We start from the raw sequence: 20,526 nt of genomic DNA on the forward strand, positions 1-20,526 counted from the left end.
ACACATCCAACTCCAGCTGGAGATGGGGACAGAGACCAGACCTCAACATTTTCCCTGCACTAGCTGACCTACCACATGATGAATGAAATTGCAGCTTTGATATATTTCCACTGCTAGAGGAAAAGTTCTATTTGCAACATGACCCGTGGAAAGGAAAACCAAAGGATGAACCAGAAGCTAGCCAGTGATTGTCTTTCAATCTCTGTAATCAATTCTTTTTTTTAAGATTTATTTATTTATTCATGAGAGAGACACACACACACAGAGGCAGAGACACAGGCAGAGGGAGAAGCAGGCTCCCTGTGGGAAACTTGAAGTGGAACTCGATCCCAGGACCCTGGATCACGACCTGAGCCAAAGGCAGATGCCCAACCACTGAGCCACCCAGGTGCCCCCCACCCCATAATCAATTCTTAATCCGTGAGCTGCAGCCCCCACCCAGTAGCCCACATTTCAGAAGCCGAGGACTGTTCAGTCCCCATCAAGGCCACATCTCAGGGAGCACTGCCGAAGAGCCAGCAGGACGTGGGAGCACTCACCACAGCAAGGCTGCTGGATCTTGCCTCCAAGTCCGATAGCTGTGATCCTGGCCAAGGCTCGGGGCCCCTCATGGATGCTGAGGCCCTTTTTCCGATAGAGCTTCTGTCTCTGGGGAACAGGGCAGGATTCATCCGAAGAGCTTAGATCTTCAAATTTTTCTGCAGGCCAAACACCAGAATTAAGATATTTTGTTCAGTGATGGACTAATTTACTAATCCTCATAGTACATGGGAATGAAATCATCATAATTGTCTTTCTCATATTAAGAAGAAAAAAAATATGTTTCCCAGGACCTCACTAGAAAGAAATGCCATAAGGAGCCAGTCCACTGCTCAGATGGGCCACGGGGAGATCTGGGGAGAAAGCAAGCTTACTAAGCATGAGTCTCAATTGAAAAAGGTTGTCATGAGTGGAGAGTCTTAATTCTTATTCTTCTCTTTGCCTGGCTTCCAGAACTTTTCATAACTAGTATGTATATTTAAAAAAAGAAATAAATTTTGTTCTAAGTTGAGATGGTAAGTAAGATCTGTCTCCTCATAGACATATGGCAACATCAGTCACAGCTTCTTAACAACTGTGTGTTCTCCACCTACACTTCCTGGGAAACAAGGGGCATATGCCAGCTGTGGGCCGGGCCTGGGGAAGCACTTTACATCGCCACCTGTCATAGCCTAAGAGCTTACAGTGCACTCACAGCTGTTACCATCTTATAGCTTTTCACAGTTTTCCTTATTTCATCATACCTGGAAGGCAAAATTTGTGAATATATTTGTATAAGGCTCCCATCTGATGAGGCCTTGTTCTCCTGCTGGTACACTGTGGCTCAGACTCTGAAGGTGCCTCTCCTCCCACCGCCCCCTTGTGAGCTGAGTCCATCACAAATAATCCCGAGGCCAGGAAGGGGTCAGGCTATGGAGGGGGAGCAGCTCACTGGCAGGAACCGACAGTTCAGGTCAGTGACTGCCTGCGAGCGAGGGAGTGACTGACCCAGGGTCCAAATGCCACCAGTGACCCTGGGCCACCTATCCTCTCTATTCCCTACTCAGCTTGCTCCCATGTGCTCAGGGATCTACTGGGAGGAGACTGTGGTCCTGCCCAGGCAGAAGATGGAGGAGTTGTCAAGAATAAAAGGACAAGGGGGGGGGGGGGGGCAGGTAACCAAGGCAAAGGCAACTCCACAAATCAGAACCTCCCAGCACATCCTCTCACACCTGACGAGTCAGCAATAGCCATACGGGAACACTAAGTAAAATACTGGCAAATAGAATCCAACACCACACTAAGAAAACGATACACCACGTGGGATTTATATCAGGAATGTAAAGTTGCGTTATTAGAAAATCCACTAATGGGGATCCCTGGGTGGCGCAGCGGTTTAGCGCCTGTCTTTGGCCCAGGGCGCGATCCTGGAGACCCGGGATCGAATCCCACATCGGGCTCCCGGTGCATGGAGCCTGCTTCTCCCTCTGCCTGTGTCTCTGCCTCTCTCTCTCTCTCTCTCTGTGACTATCATAAATAAATAAAAATTAAAAAAAAAAAAGAGAAAATCCACTAATGCACTAATGTACTCTGTTGATAGAGCTAAGGAGAAAATTAACAACCATCTCCATAGATGCAGATAAAGCCTTTGACAAAATTCTACACGTATTCCTGTAAAAAACACTCTGAAATACAGAAAATGCCAGATACCTTCTTAATGACGGAACACATGCACACCTCACCCTTAGCGCCAGCGTCCCAGCTAAGACAGCATCTCTGCCAGGGTCACGTGAATGCCCCGTCCCCAACATGCTCGGCACCTTAGGAGAAGTATTAGCCAGTGCAACTAAAGGAAAGAAATCAGAGGTAGGAAAAGAAAGAAGCAGTAAATCTATGTCTATGGGCAGACTGTATGGTAGCCTATCTGGAAAACCCTGGAGAATCAGTAAACGCCATGAAAGAATGCAGTAGAGCAGAATATGAAAGTGGCAAGCTGACGCCAGTAGCCTTCACGTCACAGACAACAGGCAGGCAGAGGATGTGAAGGCAGCGGAACCGCATTTACAACAGCCACAAAGAAAGACGCTTAGGAAGAAAAAAACAAGTTATAGGCACAACGTCTAGAGGAAAATTTTTAAACCTTCCAGCAGACACAAAAGTACACTTGAACAAGACATCCCTTGTGGCCACAGAGGACGAGTCCACAGCATAAAAGGGTAGCTGATTTATAAATCTGCCAGTCTCCAGAACACAGTTTCTAAGCAGCTAGACCGGGTGATGTCGACGTTCACCAGCAGTACTAGCTAACACCGAAAAGGGACAGATGCAGGGGGACTGGCCTCACCAGACAGTCCAACGTGCCACAAAAAGGCTCTGCAAACTGAGCACAGAGTGGGTCCGGTGAGTGGACTGGGGAAGAAAGACCTGGGGAAGAGAAGAGCAAGGCCAGAAACGGACTTGGGCACAGAGGGAAATTCAGACTACATGACAAAGACAGCCTCTCAGATCACTAGGTCAAAGATGGACTGGTAAATAATTTAATGAAGCCAGGACAATAGAGAAGCCATCTGAAAACAACCCCTCACACCACACGTGAAACTAAAGTACAAAGGGATCAGAGATTTAAATGTAAAAAAATGAAACCATGGAAGCACCAGAAGAAAATGGGCAAATTCTTGTATAACTAGGGCATGGGGAAAGATCAGTGACCCCAAATCTAAAGGCAATAAAAGACTGATGAATTTGACTATAAAAAATTAAAATATTTTGTATGGCAATAAGTACAGCAAGCAAAGTCAAATAACCACCACCCTGAGCAATCCCCTTTGGGAGGTGGACATCCCACCTCCCCATGGGTGCCACCTGTGCACACCTTCAGCCTGGAGGGCACACTCTACGTCCTAACGTGTCTCTCTCCTAGGGGACCAGTGAGCCTCAACCCTGACTGTGCAGTGGAGTCACGGGGGAGGCAGAGGTCTGCTGGCGAGGCTGCGGGGAGGCCACCTCTAAAGCCCGCAGGGGCGTCCTCCTCTCCCAGCAGCAGAAGGCAGAGCGGCGCAGAAGCAGGTACCTGGGCTCCGATAGAGGTTCTTGGGCAGAGAAGGTGAGTGAGCATCTATCAACCCGACGATCTTCATGTGTCCATACTGCTTGGCCAGCATCCGGGCTGTGGCCCCACTGTGGTCTCTTGTGTCCACTCGGACTCCCTGTGAAATGTCATGAAAGTTCAAGAGCTGGGAACTCTCATTCCCTGGACGCGGACTCTGGACCCCAGCTAAGAAGTGCAGGGAGGGGGCTCCTCACGGCCCAGGAAACCTCACATCTGCGTGAGAAAGAGGCAAAAGCCTCGTCTCCTTAAGGACGAGGTGGGGGGCACTGGGGAGGGGCTTGTGGGCAGCTCCCCAGCCTCAGCGCCAGGCCGGCAGCTAGCTAAGGGAGAGGCAGGCACACTGCAGGCCGCCAGGGCCAGAGCCCAGCCTTCACCCCTTGCAGGCCCGCCTCGCTCCATTTCTCTCCACACAAAGAACACTGAAGACAAAAGATTCACTAGAGAAGCCACCTTTAAAACTCATAACCATGAGGAGAGCACCATCCTTTTGAAGAAGAGTCCGGTAATTTTTATCCAAAGCCCTAAAATGTACTTATAGTATTCAGCACAAACATTCCATTTCTGTGACTCTCTCCTAAGGAAATAACCCCAAATAACAGAGAAAGCTTTTATGACACAGGTGTTTAGTAGAACATATCTACAATAACGAAAACCTGGAGACCGTGTCAATGGGGCTGGACCCAGCCAGGCTACTGCCATAAATGCTGGTGTTTACAGATAACTGGTATAACCAAGTTCCTAAAAGGACCGTAATATGTGTCTTTATGACATGTAAGGTATAAGGTGTCCTTATGAGGAAGAGAAGACGACGCGGATATATGGGGGAAACAGTATGTGAAGCATGCGAAGACAGGTGGAGACTGGAGTGACACATCCACAAGGCAAGAACCACCAGGAGCCAACAGTTCAAAGCCTCTGGACGGAGTGTGGCCCCACTGATAACCTTGGTTCTAGACTTCTGGCATCCACAACTGTGAGAAAATAAATTTCTGTGTTTTAAGCCCAACTTTATGGTTAATTGTTAAAAGTAGCGGGAAACTAATGTACCCACTGACGTGTGAATGGCTACATAAACTAAGGCATATCATTACTATAAAGGACTGGATCAGAAAGAATGAGGCAGGTTTCTTTGTACTGATGTGGCAATGCCTGTGATGTTTTGCTAACATTTAAAGACACACTACACGGATCCCTGGGTGGCTTAACGGTTTAGCACCTGTCTTCGGCCTGGGGAGTGATCCTGGAGTCCCGGGATTGAGTCCCACATCGGGCTCCCTGCATGGAGCCTGCTTCTCCCTCTGTCTGTGTCTCTGCCTCATTCTCTCTCTCTGTATGTGTCTCATGAAGATATAAATAAAATATTTTTTAAAAGGCGGGGGGGATGCCTGGGTGGCTCAGCAGTCTGGCGCCTGCCTTAGACTCAGGACGTGATCCTAGAGTCCTGGGATCGAGTCCCATGTCGGGCTCCCTGCATGGAGCCTGCTTCTCCCTCTGCCTCTGCCTCTCTCTCTCTCTCTCTCTCTATGTCTCATGAATAAATAAATAAATAAATAATCTTAAAAAAAAAGGCACACTGCAGAAGTAGATGTAACCCATTTATGTAGCAGGATTCCATTTCTGTAGAAAACTACTCATAGTTGTTAATATTGGGGGAAGAGAGACAGTATAAGAAAACTTAGAAGTTTTTTTTTTTTTTTAATTTTTATTTATTTATGATAGTCACACAGAGAGAGAGAGAGAGGCAGAGACACAGGCAGAGGGAGAAGCAGGCTCCATGCACTGGGAGCCCGACGTGGAATTCAATCCCAGGTCTCCAGGATCGCGCCCTGGGCCAAAGGCAGGCACCAAACCACTGCGCTACCCAGGGATCCCCACTTAGAAGTTTTTTAATGCTTATTTCTAAATTTTTGGTTGATTAGCATCTAAATTTTATTGTTTGGCTTTTTTTAAGCCTGTAGGTTATATTACTTTCATAGGGTTTTTTTAAATGTTTTTTCATGAAAATATTTACACTGTACAAGTACACCTCAGAGACACTGCAGGTTCAGTTCCAGACCCCACAATAAAGTGAATACTGCAATAAAACAGGACAAATGAATGTTTTTGGTTTCCCAGTGTATAGAAGTTATATTTATACTCTACTGCAGTCTATTAAGTGTACAGCAGCATTATGTCTAAAAAAAACAATACCTATACCTTAAAGAAATAAAATACTTTATTGGGGCGCCTGCCTGGCTGTCAGTAAAGCATGAACTCAGGGTCGACTTCAAGCCCCATGTTCAGCATACAGCTTAAAAAAAATTAACTTTATTGCTAAAAAATGCTATCATCTGACATTTCAGCAAGTCACAATCACAGATCACCACCTGGGTGGCTCAGGTGGGTTAGGCCATGATTGGCTCAGGCCATGATTCCAGGGTCCTAGGATCAAGCCCCAGTCTGGGCTCCCTGCTCGGTGGGGAGTCTGTTTCTTCCTCTGTCCCTCCCCCCGCTCATATGCTCTCTTTGTCTGCTCTCTCTCTCAAATAAATAAATTCTTTTTTTTTTTTTTTAAAGATTTTTTTAAAAATTTTTTTATTTATTTATGATAGTCACAGATAGAGAGAGAGAGAGGCAGAGACACAGGCAGAGGGAGAAGCAGGCTCCATGCACCAGGGAGCCCGACGTGGGATTCGATCCCGGGTCTCCAGGATCGCGCCCTGGGCCAAAGGCAGGCACCAAACCGCTGCGCCACCCAGGGATCCCTCAAATAAATAAATTCTTTAAAAAAATATGACAATAATGAAAAGGTTTGAACTATGGCAAGAATTACCAAAATGAGACACAGAGATGCAGAGTGAGTGAATGCTGTTGGAAAAATGGTACCCGCAGACTTGCTCGACGCAGGGTCTCCACAAACCTTCCACCTGTAAAAAGCGCAGTATCTGTGAAATGCAATAAAGTGAAGCACAATAAAATGAGGGGTGCCTGTCCACATTCAAAAGTTATAGGACTTCCCCACAATATCACCATTATTAAGGATTTAAGATAACTTATATTTTAAAATATTCTTCAGAACTTACTTGTATACACTTTTACAGATTCATGGAAAGGCGCAATGAATTTATTAAATCACTGTTTAAAAAGCTCTATAAAAAGGAAAAAATTTGTAACTATGAGAGGTGACAGATGTTGACTAGACTTACTGTGGTATTCTTTACACAATGTAAGGAAAATGCAAATCATTATGTTGTGTACCTTAAACTTATACAATGATATATGTCAACTGTATTCAAGAAGCCTAGAAAAGGGGATCCCTGGGTGGCTCAGTGTTTTAGCGCCGCCTTAGGCCCAGGGCGTGATCCTGAAGTCCTGGGATCAAGTCCCACATCAGGCTCCCTGCATGGAGCCTGCTTCTGCCTCTGCCTATGTCTGCCTCTCTCTCTCTCTCTCTGTGTCTCTCATAAATAAGTAAATAACATCTTAAAAAAAAAAAAGCCTAGAAAAAATATTTTTAAAAGATTAAAAAAAAAGGACCATGATACAAAACTGTACCTATATTACAGCAGCAGCAAAACATGACAAAACAAAAATGTATACAACACTGGAAGCAAATGTGCCCACACTGTTAATATAATATCTAATCAGTAAGAAAGGGGGATTTTCCCATCTTCTTAATCTTCTATATTCTCTAAACTTTCTACCATGAGCATGCTTACTTTGAAGGTAGAAAAGACAATAATCTTTCTATTTTAAAAGCTTCAACCAAGCAGTCTGGGGTTTGATAGGGACCACCGGGTCTCAGTGCTCCGGAGGGCAAACCGGCAAACATTACACATACCCTTTGACTCAGCAATTCCACTTTTAGGGATTTAACCTTCAGAAATAACTAAAGACATACACTGACATTTAGTATCTTCCCATCAGCAGTTAGTATCATGGGAGCCAAGAACCTAAAATCAGGAATTAATGAAATAAGAGAGAATGCATTTCTAAAGTGGAATTGTATCCCCCCATTTATATGACAGGCCCAAGTGTATGTTTATTTGTTTTTTTTAAGATTTAATTAATTTATTTGACAGAGAGAGAGAGAGAGAGAGCACACACCAGTGCACAAGCAGGGGGAGTGGCAGGCAGAGAGGGAGAAACAGGCACTGAGCTGAGAGCCCGATGAGGGACTTGATCCCAGGACCCTGGGAACATGACCTGAGCCAAAGGCAGACGCTTAACCATATGAGCCCCCCCCAAGTGTATGTATTAACATGGATGGGGGTGCACAGGACATCGATGAGAAAAAAAAAAAAAAGCATATTACAAAACATTTTGTATAACAGGATTCCACTTTGATTTAAAATATCTGTTAAAAGGGATCCCTGGGTGGCACAGCGGTTTGGCGCCTGCCTTTGGCCCGGGGCACGATCCTGGAGACCCGGGATCGAATCCCACGTCGGGCTCCCTGCATGGAGCCTGCTTCTCCCTCTGCCTGGGTCTCTGCCTCTCTGTCTCTCTCTGTGTGGCTATCATGAATAAATAAATAAAATCTTAAAAAAAAAAAAATCTGTTAAAAAACCAGGAGGATACCAGACAAGGTGTTAACATGTGCTATCTCTGGGTGGTGGGATTATGAATAGTTTGTGGCTTTCTTTTTGCTTCATTGTACTTTCTAATTCTTTTATAGCAGAGATATATCACTGTATAATAAATATTTACTTATGCACTCTTTTCCCCTATTTAGAAAACCTATGATCAACTGACAATTTTGGTTAAGCCTGTGCAGAAGGTGATTATCACACATCCCTCTGAAAGGGAAAAAACTGCATTTTTACAAGATCTTAACGGAGTTTTACTTTCTATAATACCCCACTTTCAAGAGCTCTGGTTAGAAATCAGCTCTGAAGCCTTCAGCCTTCAAAGATCATTTCTAGAGGGGTCTGAAAGGGGAGACTGAATGAAGGCAGTCAAAAGGCATAAATTTGGGCAGCCTGGGTGACACAGCAATTTAGCGCCACCTGCAGCTGAGGGCATGATCCTGGAGACCCGGGATCGAGTCCCATGTCAAGCTCTCTGTACGGTGCCTGCTTCTCCCTCTGCCTGTGTCTCTGTCTCTCTCTCTCTCTGTCTCTATGAATAAATAAATAAAATCTTTAAAAAAAAAAGGCATAAATTTCCAGTTGCAAGATACAACATGATGACCGCAGTAAACATTGCCATGTGATAAATACAGAAGTGGTTCAGAGAGTAAATCCTGAATTCTCCTCACAAGGAAACAATCTACATCTGTGTCTGTGACGGACACGCACCGGATGTGTGATAATCACTACACAACACATGTAAGTGAAATCAGTTCGCTGCACTCTCAATGTACAGAGATGTCTGTCAGTTATATCTCGAGAAAACTGGATGGTGGGGGAGGGAGGAATTTCTAGTTTCAGTTTGGGAGAAAGAACCTAAAGGTTTCAAGCAGAGCAAACACCACCATCTTTTACTGTCATCTGTTAAGTTCAGAAGACTCAACCTTATAGTTAAAGGGGGAAAAAAGCAGGGGCACCTGGGTGGCTCGGTTGAGCATCCAACTTCTGATTTCAGCTCAGGTCATGATCTCTCGTGTCATGAGATCAAGTCCCATGTTGAGCTCTGCACTCAGCAGTGAGTCTGCTTGAGATTCTCTCTCTCTCTCCCTCTGCCCCTACCCACATGTGCTTCTTTCTCTCTCTAAAATAAATAATTATTAAAGGCGGGGGGTGGGGCAGTAATACCATTTCTTAGAGAGTCAATGAGGAAGCAAACAGAACCAAGAACAAGGTCCCTGAGGTGAGGGAAGAAAATACTAGAATTTCTGTTCATTCATCCTTCACATTTTTTTTCCTTCCTATTTTATAATGTACATAACATAAAACTCATTCCAACAGGAGAGCTTGATCAAAGCTTTGGAGACCGTGGCCCAAGGGGATGACAGACACACTCATCACATGGAGGCCAGACCATCAGCTCAGCTCTCCCCTAAGAGACCTAATCATGCCCAGATCATCCTGCCTCCATGGAACTGCCAGAGCTTGGCCCCACCAGGAAGAAGAGAATGGGGTGCAAGGGAGGCAGCTACAGCCCTCTCCTGCCCTTGCAGAGCACAGGGTGCCCAGCCTCCTGCAGCTCTCTGTCTCTGGGAATGGCACCAGGCTCGGAAGACCAGTGGATCCAGCCCTCTGGCCCCCTAAGGTCTAGCCCTGACTGAGCAGGAGGAAATCTGCAGGAAATGAGGAGCAGAGGAGCATCCATGCACAGCTAGCCACACGGCCTCCCCAGCAGTGGACGGACGTGGCCCATCATCCACACACTCCCAGCCACACCTGCCACCCACTCCCCCCAACGCCCACCCCGAAGCAATCACAGCAAACTGTCCAACACCTTCGATTCCTGATTAGTGCTGCAGGGAGATCTCAGAGTTGGTTTCCTGAATTTGATCACTGTATGTCATCACAAAAGGGAAAATTGTTTTTGGGAAATACACACTAAAAGTATTTAGGGAGGAAGAGGGCATTATGTAGGCAACTTACTATCCAAATAAAGACAGAAGAAAATGAGATGAAATGATAATATTCGGGGAGTTGAGCAAAAGTATGCAAATTGTTGGTATTATTTTGATATTTCTTTAAGTCTGAAATTATTCCAAAATTTTAAAAATTTTCCAAAAGAAATCCAATATAAGGCAGCCCCGGTGGCTCAGCGGTTTAGTACCGCCTTCAGCCCAGGGCCTGATCCTGGAGACCCAGGATTGAGGCCCAAGTCAGGCTCCCTGCATGGAGCCTGCTTCTCCCTCTACCTGTGTCTCTGTGTCTCTGCCTCCCTCCCTCTCTCCCTTTCTCTCTCTTTCTCTCTCTCTCTGTCTCTCATGAATAAATAAATACAATCTTAAAAAAATAAATTAAAATTCTAGGGGCACATGGGTGGCTCAGTCAGTTAAGTATCCAATGTCTTGATTTTGGCTCAGGTAATGATTCCAGGGTCAAGAGACTGAGTACACTAAGTGGAGTCTGCTTAAGATTCTTTCTCTCAAAAAAAAAAAAAAAAAAAAAGATTCTTTCTCTCCCTCCCACCCATGCTCTCTCTCAAATAAATAAATCATAAATAAATAAATAAATAAAATTCTAAACTCAGAAGCAGAGGTTATGCTTTTAACAGAGTTGAGCTCTTACCTATCTATTCTCGACCCTATGTGAGGTCTTAGGGGTGCTTGGTCCAAGTAAGTAGAATTACTTCAAAGAATAATTATTTGCACCAAAGGAGAACAAATGACTAAGTAAATGAAATGATGCTCAACCTCACCAGAAATCAGGCAAAGGCAAAAATCAATAGGAGACAGCTCATCTGATACCAGGTACCAAGTGTTATTGAGAGTGTGGGAGAAGAGAGCTATCAGTATATAAATCAGGATGACTATGGAGGAAAGTAAGCTAAGACTCACCCACCCTACACACCAAAATTTCTGCTTTGATTCAGAATACATCCTGATTTCTTTTAAATTCCTTCACACACACTTGAGAAGACAAGTTAAAATGGGAACCGCAGCCCTGTCAGGAATAGCAAAGTGGATACAACTTGATACACTAAAAGAGGAATGGATAAATATAAAAGACTCAAACATTCAATGCACAGAGTGCTGTCAAAATGACTGAACTATGCCCCATGCATCAGCACTGTGCTGAGTGACACATACAGTCTGACACGTTATTTACATAAATCTTTAAAATAGGGACGCCTGGGTGGCTTAGCAGTTGAGTGCCTGACTTTGGCTCAGGGCCTGGATCCCGGATTCCCGAGATCGAGTCCCACATTGGGCTGCTTGCATGGAGCCTGCTTCTCCCTCTGCCTGCCCCTCTGCCTCTCTTTCTGTGTCTCTCATGAATAAATAAAATCTTTAAAATATATAAAACCTGTGCATTCCTTAAGGACACACAGTATGTGATGAAAGCATAAAATCAGGGCCAGGAAAGCTGCAGATCAACATCTGTTTAGGGGTCACTTTGGGATCGTGTGGGTTGCATTAGTATTATCTTCTATACATTGAAAGTACTTCAAATTTAAAATTCATAATTCTTGCTGCTGTGGAAAGCATAAGTTGGTACAATTTGCTCTTCAGATGGCAAGTGGGTAACCCTATGTTAAGACTGCACTTACACTCCACACAAAATTCTGCCTTCAGTACTGAAGTGGACAGAGGTGGTCACACCCGTGTGCAGAGATGTATATGCAGAAAGTCTCCGCAGCACTGTGTGTGACAGCCAGTGGCTGACAATGACTTATTTCCATCTGCAGACCACTGTTAAATCTCTGATTCGTCCCTACATGGAAGTGCTGTGCAGCCACGAAAAAGAGAGAGAAAAGAGATTAACATACACTAATATAGAACAATCTCCCCAACAGACAGTTAAAAAAAAAAAAAGAAAGAAAGTAAAAGCGAGCTGGGGAGTAGCTGTGGGGTGAGATCAGGAGATCAAGGCAAAGCGGGCAGGCAGGCCCTGTGCCCCTTCAGTCTTGAGCCTAGTTTTACCATGTGAGGGTACCATTCCCAAATTCTTTCTCTTTTTCTTTCTCTTAGAGTCTATGACCAGGCATATTGCTTCATTTATGTATCTACTTAGAGAGAGAGAGAGAGAGAGCACGCACACACACGGGGTGGGATGGGGAGAGGGGGAAAGAAAGTATCAAGCGGGCTCACGGAGCCTGGTGCGGGGTTCAATCTCACCACCCTGAGATCATGACCTGAGTGGAAACCAAGTCAGACACTTAACTGACTGAGCCGCCCAGGAGCCCTCCAAATTCTTTTTTCAAAGAAAGATAGCATGTTAACATTTTATTATGCTTAACTATCCAATAAACTGACTCCCCAAAATACAGACAGATCATAATATAAGCATAAATGGCCAATAATGTATTCGTAGTTTAAATGTTCAACCTCACTAATAAGTACAAACCAAAATGAGATGCCACTTTTCTCCCATCACACTGGCAAAGACTTAAGACAACTAACTTCCAGAGCTTGGTAAAACATGAAAAAGTGGGCATATTACTGGGTGGAGGGAAGGCAAGAGACAACTTTTCCAGTGGGAATTTGTTAGGACTTACTATTTCTCCCATTGAACTTTTTAATGTCTTTAAGATATAATTCACATACCATGCAATTCAGACTCACAGTGTATAATTCGATGGCATGCAACCATCACCACAGTCAACTTCAGAACACTTTCCTCACTCTAAAAAGAAATCCTGTACCTCTTAACCACCACCCTCTCCCCAATATTTCCAACTCTCATCATCCCTTCCCACCCCATCCTCTGCTGCCAGCCCTAGGCCACCATTAATCTGCTTTCTATCTCTACAGATTTGCTTATTCAGGACACTTTGTATAAAGAGAACCATATCATATGGGGTCCTTTGTGTCTAGCTTCTACCACTGAGCATCATATTTTCAAGATTCTTCCATATTGTAGGTGTTGGAACTCCATTCCTTTTTATGGCTGAATAATATTCCATTGCGTGGAGAGACCACATTTCACCTATCCATCTGTCAGTTATTGGACATGTGGGTTTCCATCTCTTGGCTACTGCGAATAACACTGTTGTGGATATTTGTAAGGTTTTGTGTGGACCTATTTTCAGTTCTCTCAGGTATATACTTAGGAGAATGGCTGGGTTATATAGTAGCTTTATGTTTAACTATTTGAGAAACTGTCAGACTGTCTTCCAAAGAGGCTCCATCATTTTACACTCCCACCAGCAGTGTGTGAGGGTTTCAACCTCTCCACCTCCTCACCCACTCTTATTACTATCCTTTCATATTACAGACGCCCCTAGTAGTTTTGATTTGCATTTCCCACATGACTAATGATGTCAAGCATTTCTTCATGTGCTTATTGGCCATCTAAAAATTATCTCTGAAGAAATGTCTACTCAGATCCTTTTTCCTTTTTTTTTAAGATTTATTTATTCACGACAGACATGGGGGGAGAGAGAGAGAGAGAGAGGCAGAGACACAGGCAGAGGGAGAAGCAGGCTCTATGCAGTGAGCCCGACATGGGACTCAATCCCGGGTCTCCAGGATCACGCCCTGGGCCCAAGGCAGGCGGTAAACCGCTGAGCCACCCAGGGATCCCCACCATTTTTTAATTGTCTTTTTATTAGGGCCTGTTAAATGTAACAAGTGAACACTAGCAATCCCTCCTATAGAGATACGGTATACCAGCATGCATGCTGAAGCTGCCCCTACAGAGACAAGTCCCTGGAGCACTGTTTATAACTGTATAATGTCAGAAACCTAAATTTCGAATAAGGAACTGACTAAATTATGGCTCGGACTATACATAGGATACCCTATAAGGAAAAAAAAACCCATGGCATATTAAGCAATTTTCCAAAAGCTGGAGAAAATAAATACACAGTAGAATCCCACTCATGTTTGCACCTGTCTAGATAGACCTTCCTATGCAGAGAAGTCCTGGGCTGTCTCTTTATCAAACCACATGGACATCTTGGGGAGGAACAGGGGGTGGTTGAAAAGGAAGGAAAATCTCAGCATTCTTACTCTACATCATGTTTTTAAGTCATGGATCATAAGTGTTATTTACTTTTTAAAATATATTTTCCATATTTTTCAAATAATAGCATCTTCAAAATTATGACAGGAAAGGTGTCTATTTTTACTCACCACTGTATCCCTGAGCGCCACTCAACACTTGGCATCAGTAGATACAATGAAAATGTGCTGAATAAATGAAGAGCAGCTATTTCTATGCAGTAGAAAATTCTGTTTTAGCTCATACTTCAGGGACAGGATTCCTCACCTGCTGTGACTAAATTTTAAGGTAATAAACAGGGTCACTTACATGATTAAGGAAATACTGCACAATTATTTCATGGCCAGCAGCAGCTGCTTCCATCAAAGGAGTAAATCCATACACCGGCTCCCTGCAAGAGAGAGGCCAGGCCAGACTATTAGTGGAGAAGAGAGCTTTCCTGCTGCAGACCAAAACCAAGCTGGCCTGTCACCCATCCCTAAGCGTCGAGGTCTCCCTCTTGCCAGAAACAGGAAGAAATGTTCACATCAACACATGAGCTTCATAAATTCTTCTGATTCTACCATCAGCTCTAGTCTTTTCCTAAAGACAATCTGTCTCTCTTTTTTTTTTTTTAATTTTTATTTATTTATGATAGTCACAGAGAGAGAGAGAGAGAGGCAGAGACACAGGCAGAGGGAGAAGCAGGTTCCATGCACCGGGAGCCCGACGTGGGATTCGATCCCAGGTCTCCAGGATCGTGCCCTGGGCCAAAGGCAGGCACTAAACCGCTGCGCCACCCAGGGATCCCGACAAGCTGTCTCTTGATCTTCACTCCTTCTAAGCTTCTTCCACCTGCCATCTCTTAAATCTCCATTTTAATTACAAGCAAAAAAGCAGCTGTTGCCTTTCACTGAGCACTGAAAGCCAGTGTCTCCTGTCCACCTATCCAGATCCAATCTTTTGAGTTCAGTATCTTCCAGGAATCCTCCCAAAAGCTCCAAGAATAACCATCTACCTTGTCCTTACTTTGCCTAGTATCCAATACTTATTTTTGTGCTTGGTTCCGATTCACTCAGCGCTGTCTGCAGATGCCTCCTGACCCTCACTTCTCTCACGCTGGTCTAAAAAACAGGAACCAGGCTAAATCCTGGGCTGCATCCAGGCTAAGACACACCATTTTCACATTTTCACCTCTCTGAAGTCAGAAATTATCTTAAAATCCATAGGCAAGTGGCATTTTATTTTTTTATTTTTATTTTTTTAAAGATTGTATTTATTCATGAGACACACAGAGAGATACAGAGATAGATAGAAAGAGAGAGAGAGAAAGGCAGACACAGGCAGAGGGAGAAGCAGGCTCCATGCAGGGATCCCGATGTGGGACTCGAGCCCGGGGCTCCAGGATCACGCCCTGGGCTGAAGGTGGTGCTAAACTGCTAAGCCAACCTGGGATCCCTGGCAAGTGGCATTTTAATCAGTGACATTTCTTTCTCAGTGGCATGTGAAACTCCGGTGCATCTTACAAGGGATGATTTCCCCCCAGGGTGTGCACTGTGCCAGCTGGATACTGGGTTGGTACTCGCTGTGTTGAATGGGGATTATTGTCGTGACACACTTTAGACAACACCCCTTCCAGCTTATAAAACTCATGACTGCTTTCAAAGCATCACCTCATTCGATATAGACAAAAGGCCATAAGGAAAAAGGAATTAGCATTTAATGCACGTCAATCAAACGCCATTCACTATGCCAGGCTGTGATATATGACAGAACGTGTAATTCCCTAACAATTCCATGACATATGTATTGCTATCCCCAGTTTTCAGATAAAGAATATGTGGCTCAGGGCACTGAAAGTGCTGCATCTAGTGTCCCCTGACAGATGCAGGAAAAAGCTGGGACTATCCCCAAGCTTACCACACCTGGCCCGGGCAGACCTGTTCCCTCTGCCCGAGGCAGGGGCTACCCTGCACTCTGGCCCATGGCTGCCTCCCCAGCTGCCCTCCTCAGAGTCAGAGAGACCACTAAAGACCTGGTAATCACCTCACGTTGGCATTTGCTCCACTGTCCAACAGGAACTTGACCATCTGCTGGTGCCCAGCGCTGGTGCAGTGGAAGAGGGCAGTCCAGCCTTGAATGTCCTTCATTTCCAGCTCAGCACCTTGCTTCAAGAAAACATAGAATGCTCGTTACAGCCTCAGCTCCCGTGTTTGGGGCAGGTGCCCTCCAGGCTGTCACACTGCAAGAACCAAAATGATTACTCAAGCATGCATCCATACACACACTATGGTTACAATGGTTCACAGCTCCACCAGAGCAGCCAGGAGCCCCTCACGTTTCTGGGCCTAAGTCCCCTCATAGCTCACCTGGAGGAGAAAGTAGGCGATGCTCTCATTGCCACAGCTGGAAGCCAGCATCAGCGGAGTCTGCCCTTCTGGGGTCGGCACATTCACGCTCACCCCCGCCTCAAGCAGCAGGTGCACAATGGTATCATGTCCAATGTAGGAGGCATACATCAGTGGGGTCCAGCCACCACCATTCTTCTTATTCAAATCTAACTCTCTCCTAAACAAACGCAAGATATGCTAGATGTGTCCAACCATCTCACATGTGAGGTTTACCAAAGCCAGCAGTGAGGCTGAACCAAGAGAAAAAGTGGGAAATACAGCCAGAAGCAGAAGTTACCTGACACCCTGGACGTCACAGGGGAGGGGAGGCAGGTGGGAAAACCGTTGTTTGCTGTACAGCTGCCTCTGAAAAGTCCTCAGAGCTGTCATCTTCCCCCAATTGCCCATTATCATCAGCCCCTCCTCCTACCCCTAGGCCAGCAATTCTTTCCTACCCCCAGCTACACAGATGCTCCTCAACCAGGGGTGGTTTTTGCCCCCCAGGAGACATTTGGCACAGTGTAGAGACATTACAGGTTGTCACAACTGGGGAAGGAAAACCTACTGGCATTTGGGGGTGGAGGCCAGGGATGTGGCTAACCAGCCTACACACACAGGTCCCCAAAAGAGAAGGATCTGGCTCAGACTGTCAGGAGTGCCAGAGTCAAGTAAGTGACCTGGAGCCTTGACTGTCTTCTACCAACAGACCAGAATCTGCTTTTCTGGGGCTGAATGGAAAGGGGAAGGGATTCAGAGAATGGACAATACTTCTCCCTTGTCACCTCATCCTACAGAAACATTCCTGGAAAATCATTGACCAGAGGATCCTATCTTTCTCATTGATTTCCATCAAAATTCTGGAAAAGCGTTTCCCACAGGAAAAACAAACAAACGTGGGTTTCCCAGCCTAGAGTCTGGGGTTTGGGGTTGTGGTATGGAAAGAACATCCACTTCCAGGTGGTCATGTCCCACAGCCTTTCCTCAGGCACAATCCCTGCCTCCAGTAGAGGCAACAAGTGGCCATCGATCACAGTCTGTGCCTCTCAAAGGTACGCACACAGGAAGCTACACCCACCAGACAATTATTTTTCATCCACTGACAACTTCTATTGACTTTGGGATGACCATGCAGCCATTCCAGAAGGTCCTTATCCCAGGAAAGAGTGGCAGCCACTGGTTGGGAAAGTGCACAGAGGCCCGTTCATTCTGGCCACATGAGGTCCACTGATGGAGTGCTCATTCCACTTGGAGAAGGGCCAAGTCCCTGGTAGAGCATCTCTGAGGCTCTGACATATCCAATTGGGCCCAATCCTCCTTCCGATGCCTCCTCTCCCCTCAAATCCCCGGTCTATGCTTACTGTGGGCAAGCCTTGGTGCCAGCTAGGGCCACAATCCCAACCAGGGCACAAATACTTCCCCTCTGCCCTGGGGAGCCATTCTGGACTGTGGATTTAAAAGGCACACCCAGGGATCCCTGGGTGGCGCAGTGGTTTAGCGCCTGCCTTTGGCCCAGGGCACGATCCTGGAGACCTGGGATCGAATCCCACGTCGGGCTCTCGGTGCATGGAGCCTGCTTCTCCCTCTGCCTGTGTCTCTGCCTCTCTCTCTCTCTTTCTCTCTCTGTGTGACTATCATAAATAAATAAAAATTAAAAAAAAAAAAAGGCACACCCAAAGGTTTAAAACGCCCAACAATGTCAGAGGAATAGAGTTGTAACTGGGAATGTGCTGCCTGTGTACCCAGCTACACATTCCTAAGGCCCCTGATACAGGAGTATGACAGATTATTCCTTACTACAGAGTTGCACTTGTACTCAATTGGCCAGATATTTATAAGTGATGGCTAAGACGTGAGAACCAGAAACACGAGGCTTAAACAAAGCTTTGGTTTGGCTCCCTAGGAACTGAAAAAGGTATGGACACAGATGGCTTCTCCAAGTTATCAATGAAACACTGAAACAAGGAGATAGGTAGGTGTAAGGGGGGTGGAGGTGAAGAGATTGGTCCTTTTCCCAAAACTACATTAGCATATGTATAAGACTGCAGGTGGCAATCCCCAGAGGAAGATGAAACCCCCCCCACCTCCTCCTCCTCCTCTATGGTAGAAGCTAGAAGGGAGAGGAAGGCATGAGAGATAAAAACGACCCTTCTTGGGAAAGAAGGCCACAGGACCTCACTTTCTAACTTTATTTTAGTTTTGTTTGAACATTTCTGCAATTCGTAAAAACCATAAAATGACTCTAAAGAAAGCCTGAAATGTTTCAGAAGCCCATGAAAAAAAATTTAAATCATCTCTTCGGAGGAATAAAAACTGACCTATTATGTCCTGCATAAATCATTACTGACAACTGAGACACGGGGATTGACTGATGCGTATGAAATGTCTACGACTGTGTGCAAGGCCCCATTAGCTTACTGACAGCTCTACTTGAGATCTGAAGCCACAGAGACGGCACTCAAAATCTAAGCAGAAGGAACATTTCCTAAGATCTCTTACCGCTGCACACATTCCTTCACCACTTCATACTGGCCGATGGAAGCAGCTGTGTGAAGATCCAAGGGGACGGCCAGCTCCTCCCGGCTGACCTGAGCACCCAGCCCATGCCACATGGACAAGCTGCGGTTCAGGAGTTCTGGCTCACTGGCTTCATCGCTGAGCTCCGACATCACTGTGGAGGGAGACCCAGGGGTTAGGTCTTTCCTTCCTGGTGGCTTCAGGGAGTGAAACAGGATGGTCACACTCCTACCTGCAGGAGGCAGCTATGTCACTATCCTAGCAAACTGTCAATGCAATCAACTCCTGGGACAGACTTAGAAAAATTTCACTGGGGAACCTGAGTGGCTCAGTCAGTAAAGCATCTGCCTTCAGCTCAGGTCATGATTTTAGGGTCCTGGGATCAAGCCCCTCATCGAGCTCGCTGCTCAGCACAGAGTCTTGTTTCTCCCTCTCCCTCTGACCTTCCTTCCCACTTGTGCACGCTCTTTAGTCTCAAATAAAATCTTTAAAAAAGTGAAAGAGGGATCCCTGGGTGGCGCAGCGGTTTAGCGCCTGCCTTTGGCCCGGGGCGTGATCCTGGAGACCCGGGATCGAATCCCACGTCGGGCTCCCGGTGCATGGAGCCTGCTTCTCCCTCTGCCTATGTCTCTGCTTCTCTCTCTCTCTGTGTGACTATAATAAATAAATAAAAATTAATTTTTTTTAAATATTATTTATTTATTTATTAGAGAGACACACACACACACACACAGAGACAGGCAGAGGGAGAAGCAGGCTCCATGCAGGGAGCCTGATGTGGGACTTGACCCCAGGTCTCCAGGATCACGCCCTGGGCTGAAGGCAGCGCTAAACCGCTAAGCCACCGGGGCTTCCCAATAAATAAAAATTTAAAGAAAAAAATTTTTAAAAAGTGAAAGAAAAAGAAAGAGAGGAAAAAAAAAGAAAATTTTCATGATATAAGTACAGGTTTAGGCAGTTCCATCTTGCTGATACTAATGAGACTGTCAGCAGACAGAAAAAGAGGAGTACATATGGGGAGTCACACACTGCGCTGTGTACTTGCCTCCATTACTCCTCAGGCCCCAGTCCTGCAAAGGGAATTCTCCACAACTCAGGAAGGCCGACAACCTCTTGGATGGGCAGTCAAGAAATGCTAATTGGGTCACTGGACCAAATCACTTCTTGGGTGTGGTGGGAAAGAACCCTGGACTTGGGAGTTCTATCAAAATTTAGCTCTGCACAGGGATCCCTGGGTGGCTCAATGGTTTAGTGCTTGCCTTCGGCCCAGGGCATGATCCTGGAGTCCCAGGATCGAGTCCCACATCGGGGTCCTTGCAGGGAGCCTGCTTCTACCTCTGCCTCTGTCTCTGCCTCTCTCTCTCTGTCTCATGAATAAATAAAATCTTTAAAAAAAAGAACCTCAAACACAATGTGCTAAACAGAAGCCAGACTCAAAGGCTACCCACTGTATGATTCCATTTATGTG

At 45.6% G+C, this 20,526-nt stretch overlaps 1 protein-coding gene across 10 annotated transcripts in view; it reads right to left on the reverse strand.

Moving 5' to 3' along the window:
• Positions 1-20,526, reverse strand: part of ANKS3 (ankyrin repeat and sterile alpha motif domain containing 3) — a 31,925-nt gene that overhangs the window by 9,249 nt on the left and 2,150 nt on the right. For 6 of the 10 annotated variants that reach the window (XM_077906464.1, XM_077906462.1, XM_077906465.1 and 3 more), the window contains exons 2-7: positions 19,041-19,212; positions 16,524-16,722; positions 16,201-16,322; positions 14,485-14,566; positions 3,590-3,725; positions 540-698 (exon numbers count right to left, since the gene is read on the reverse strand). In XM_077906464.1, coding sequence (XP_077762590.1) covers positions 540-698; positions 3,590-3,725; positions 14,485-14,566; positions 16,201-16,322; positions 16,524-16,722; positions 19,041-19,210 — 868 coding nt within the window. In that variant the 5' untranslated portion in view covers positions 19,211-19,212. Of the gene's footprint in view, positions 1-539; positions 699-3,589; positions 3,726-6,440; positions 6,535-14,484; positions 14,567-16,189; positions 16,323-16,523; positions 16,723-19,040; positions 19,213-20,526 lie in introns of those variants that run through there. The other 4 variants (XM_077906467.1, XM_077906468.1, XM_077906469.1 and 1 more) reach the window with 4 other exon arrangements.

The sequence above is a fragment of the Canis aureus genome, chromosome 8 (assembly GCF_053574225.1).
Source record: "Canis aureus isolate CA01 chromosome 8, VMU_Caureus_v.1.0, whole genome shotgun sequence".
Taxonomy (NCBI): domain Eukaryota; kingdom Metazoa; phylum Chordata; class Mammalia; order Carnivora; family Canidae; genus Canis; species Canis aureus.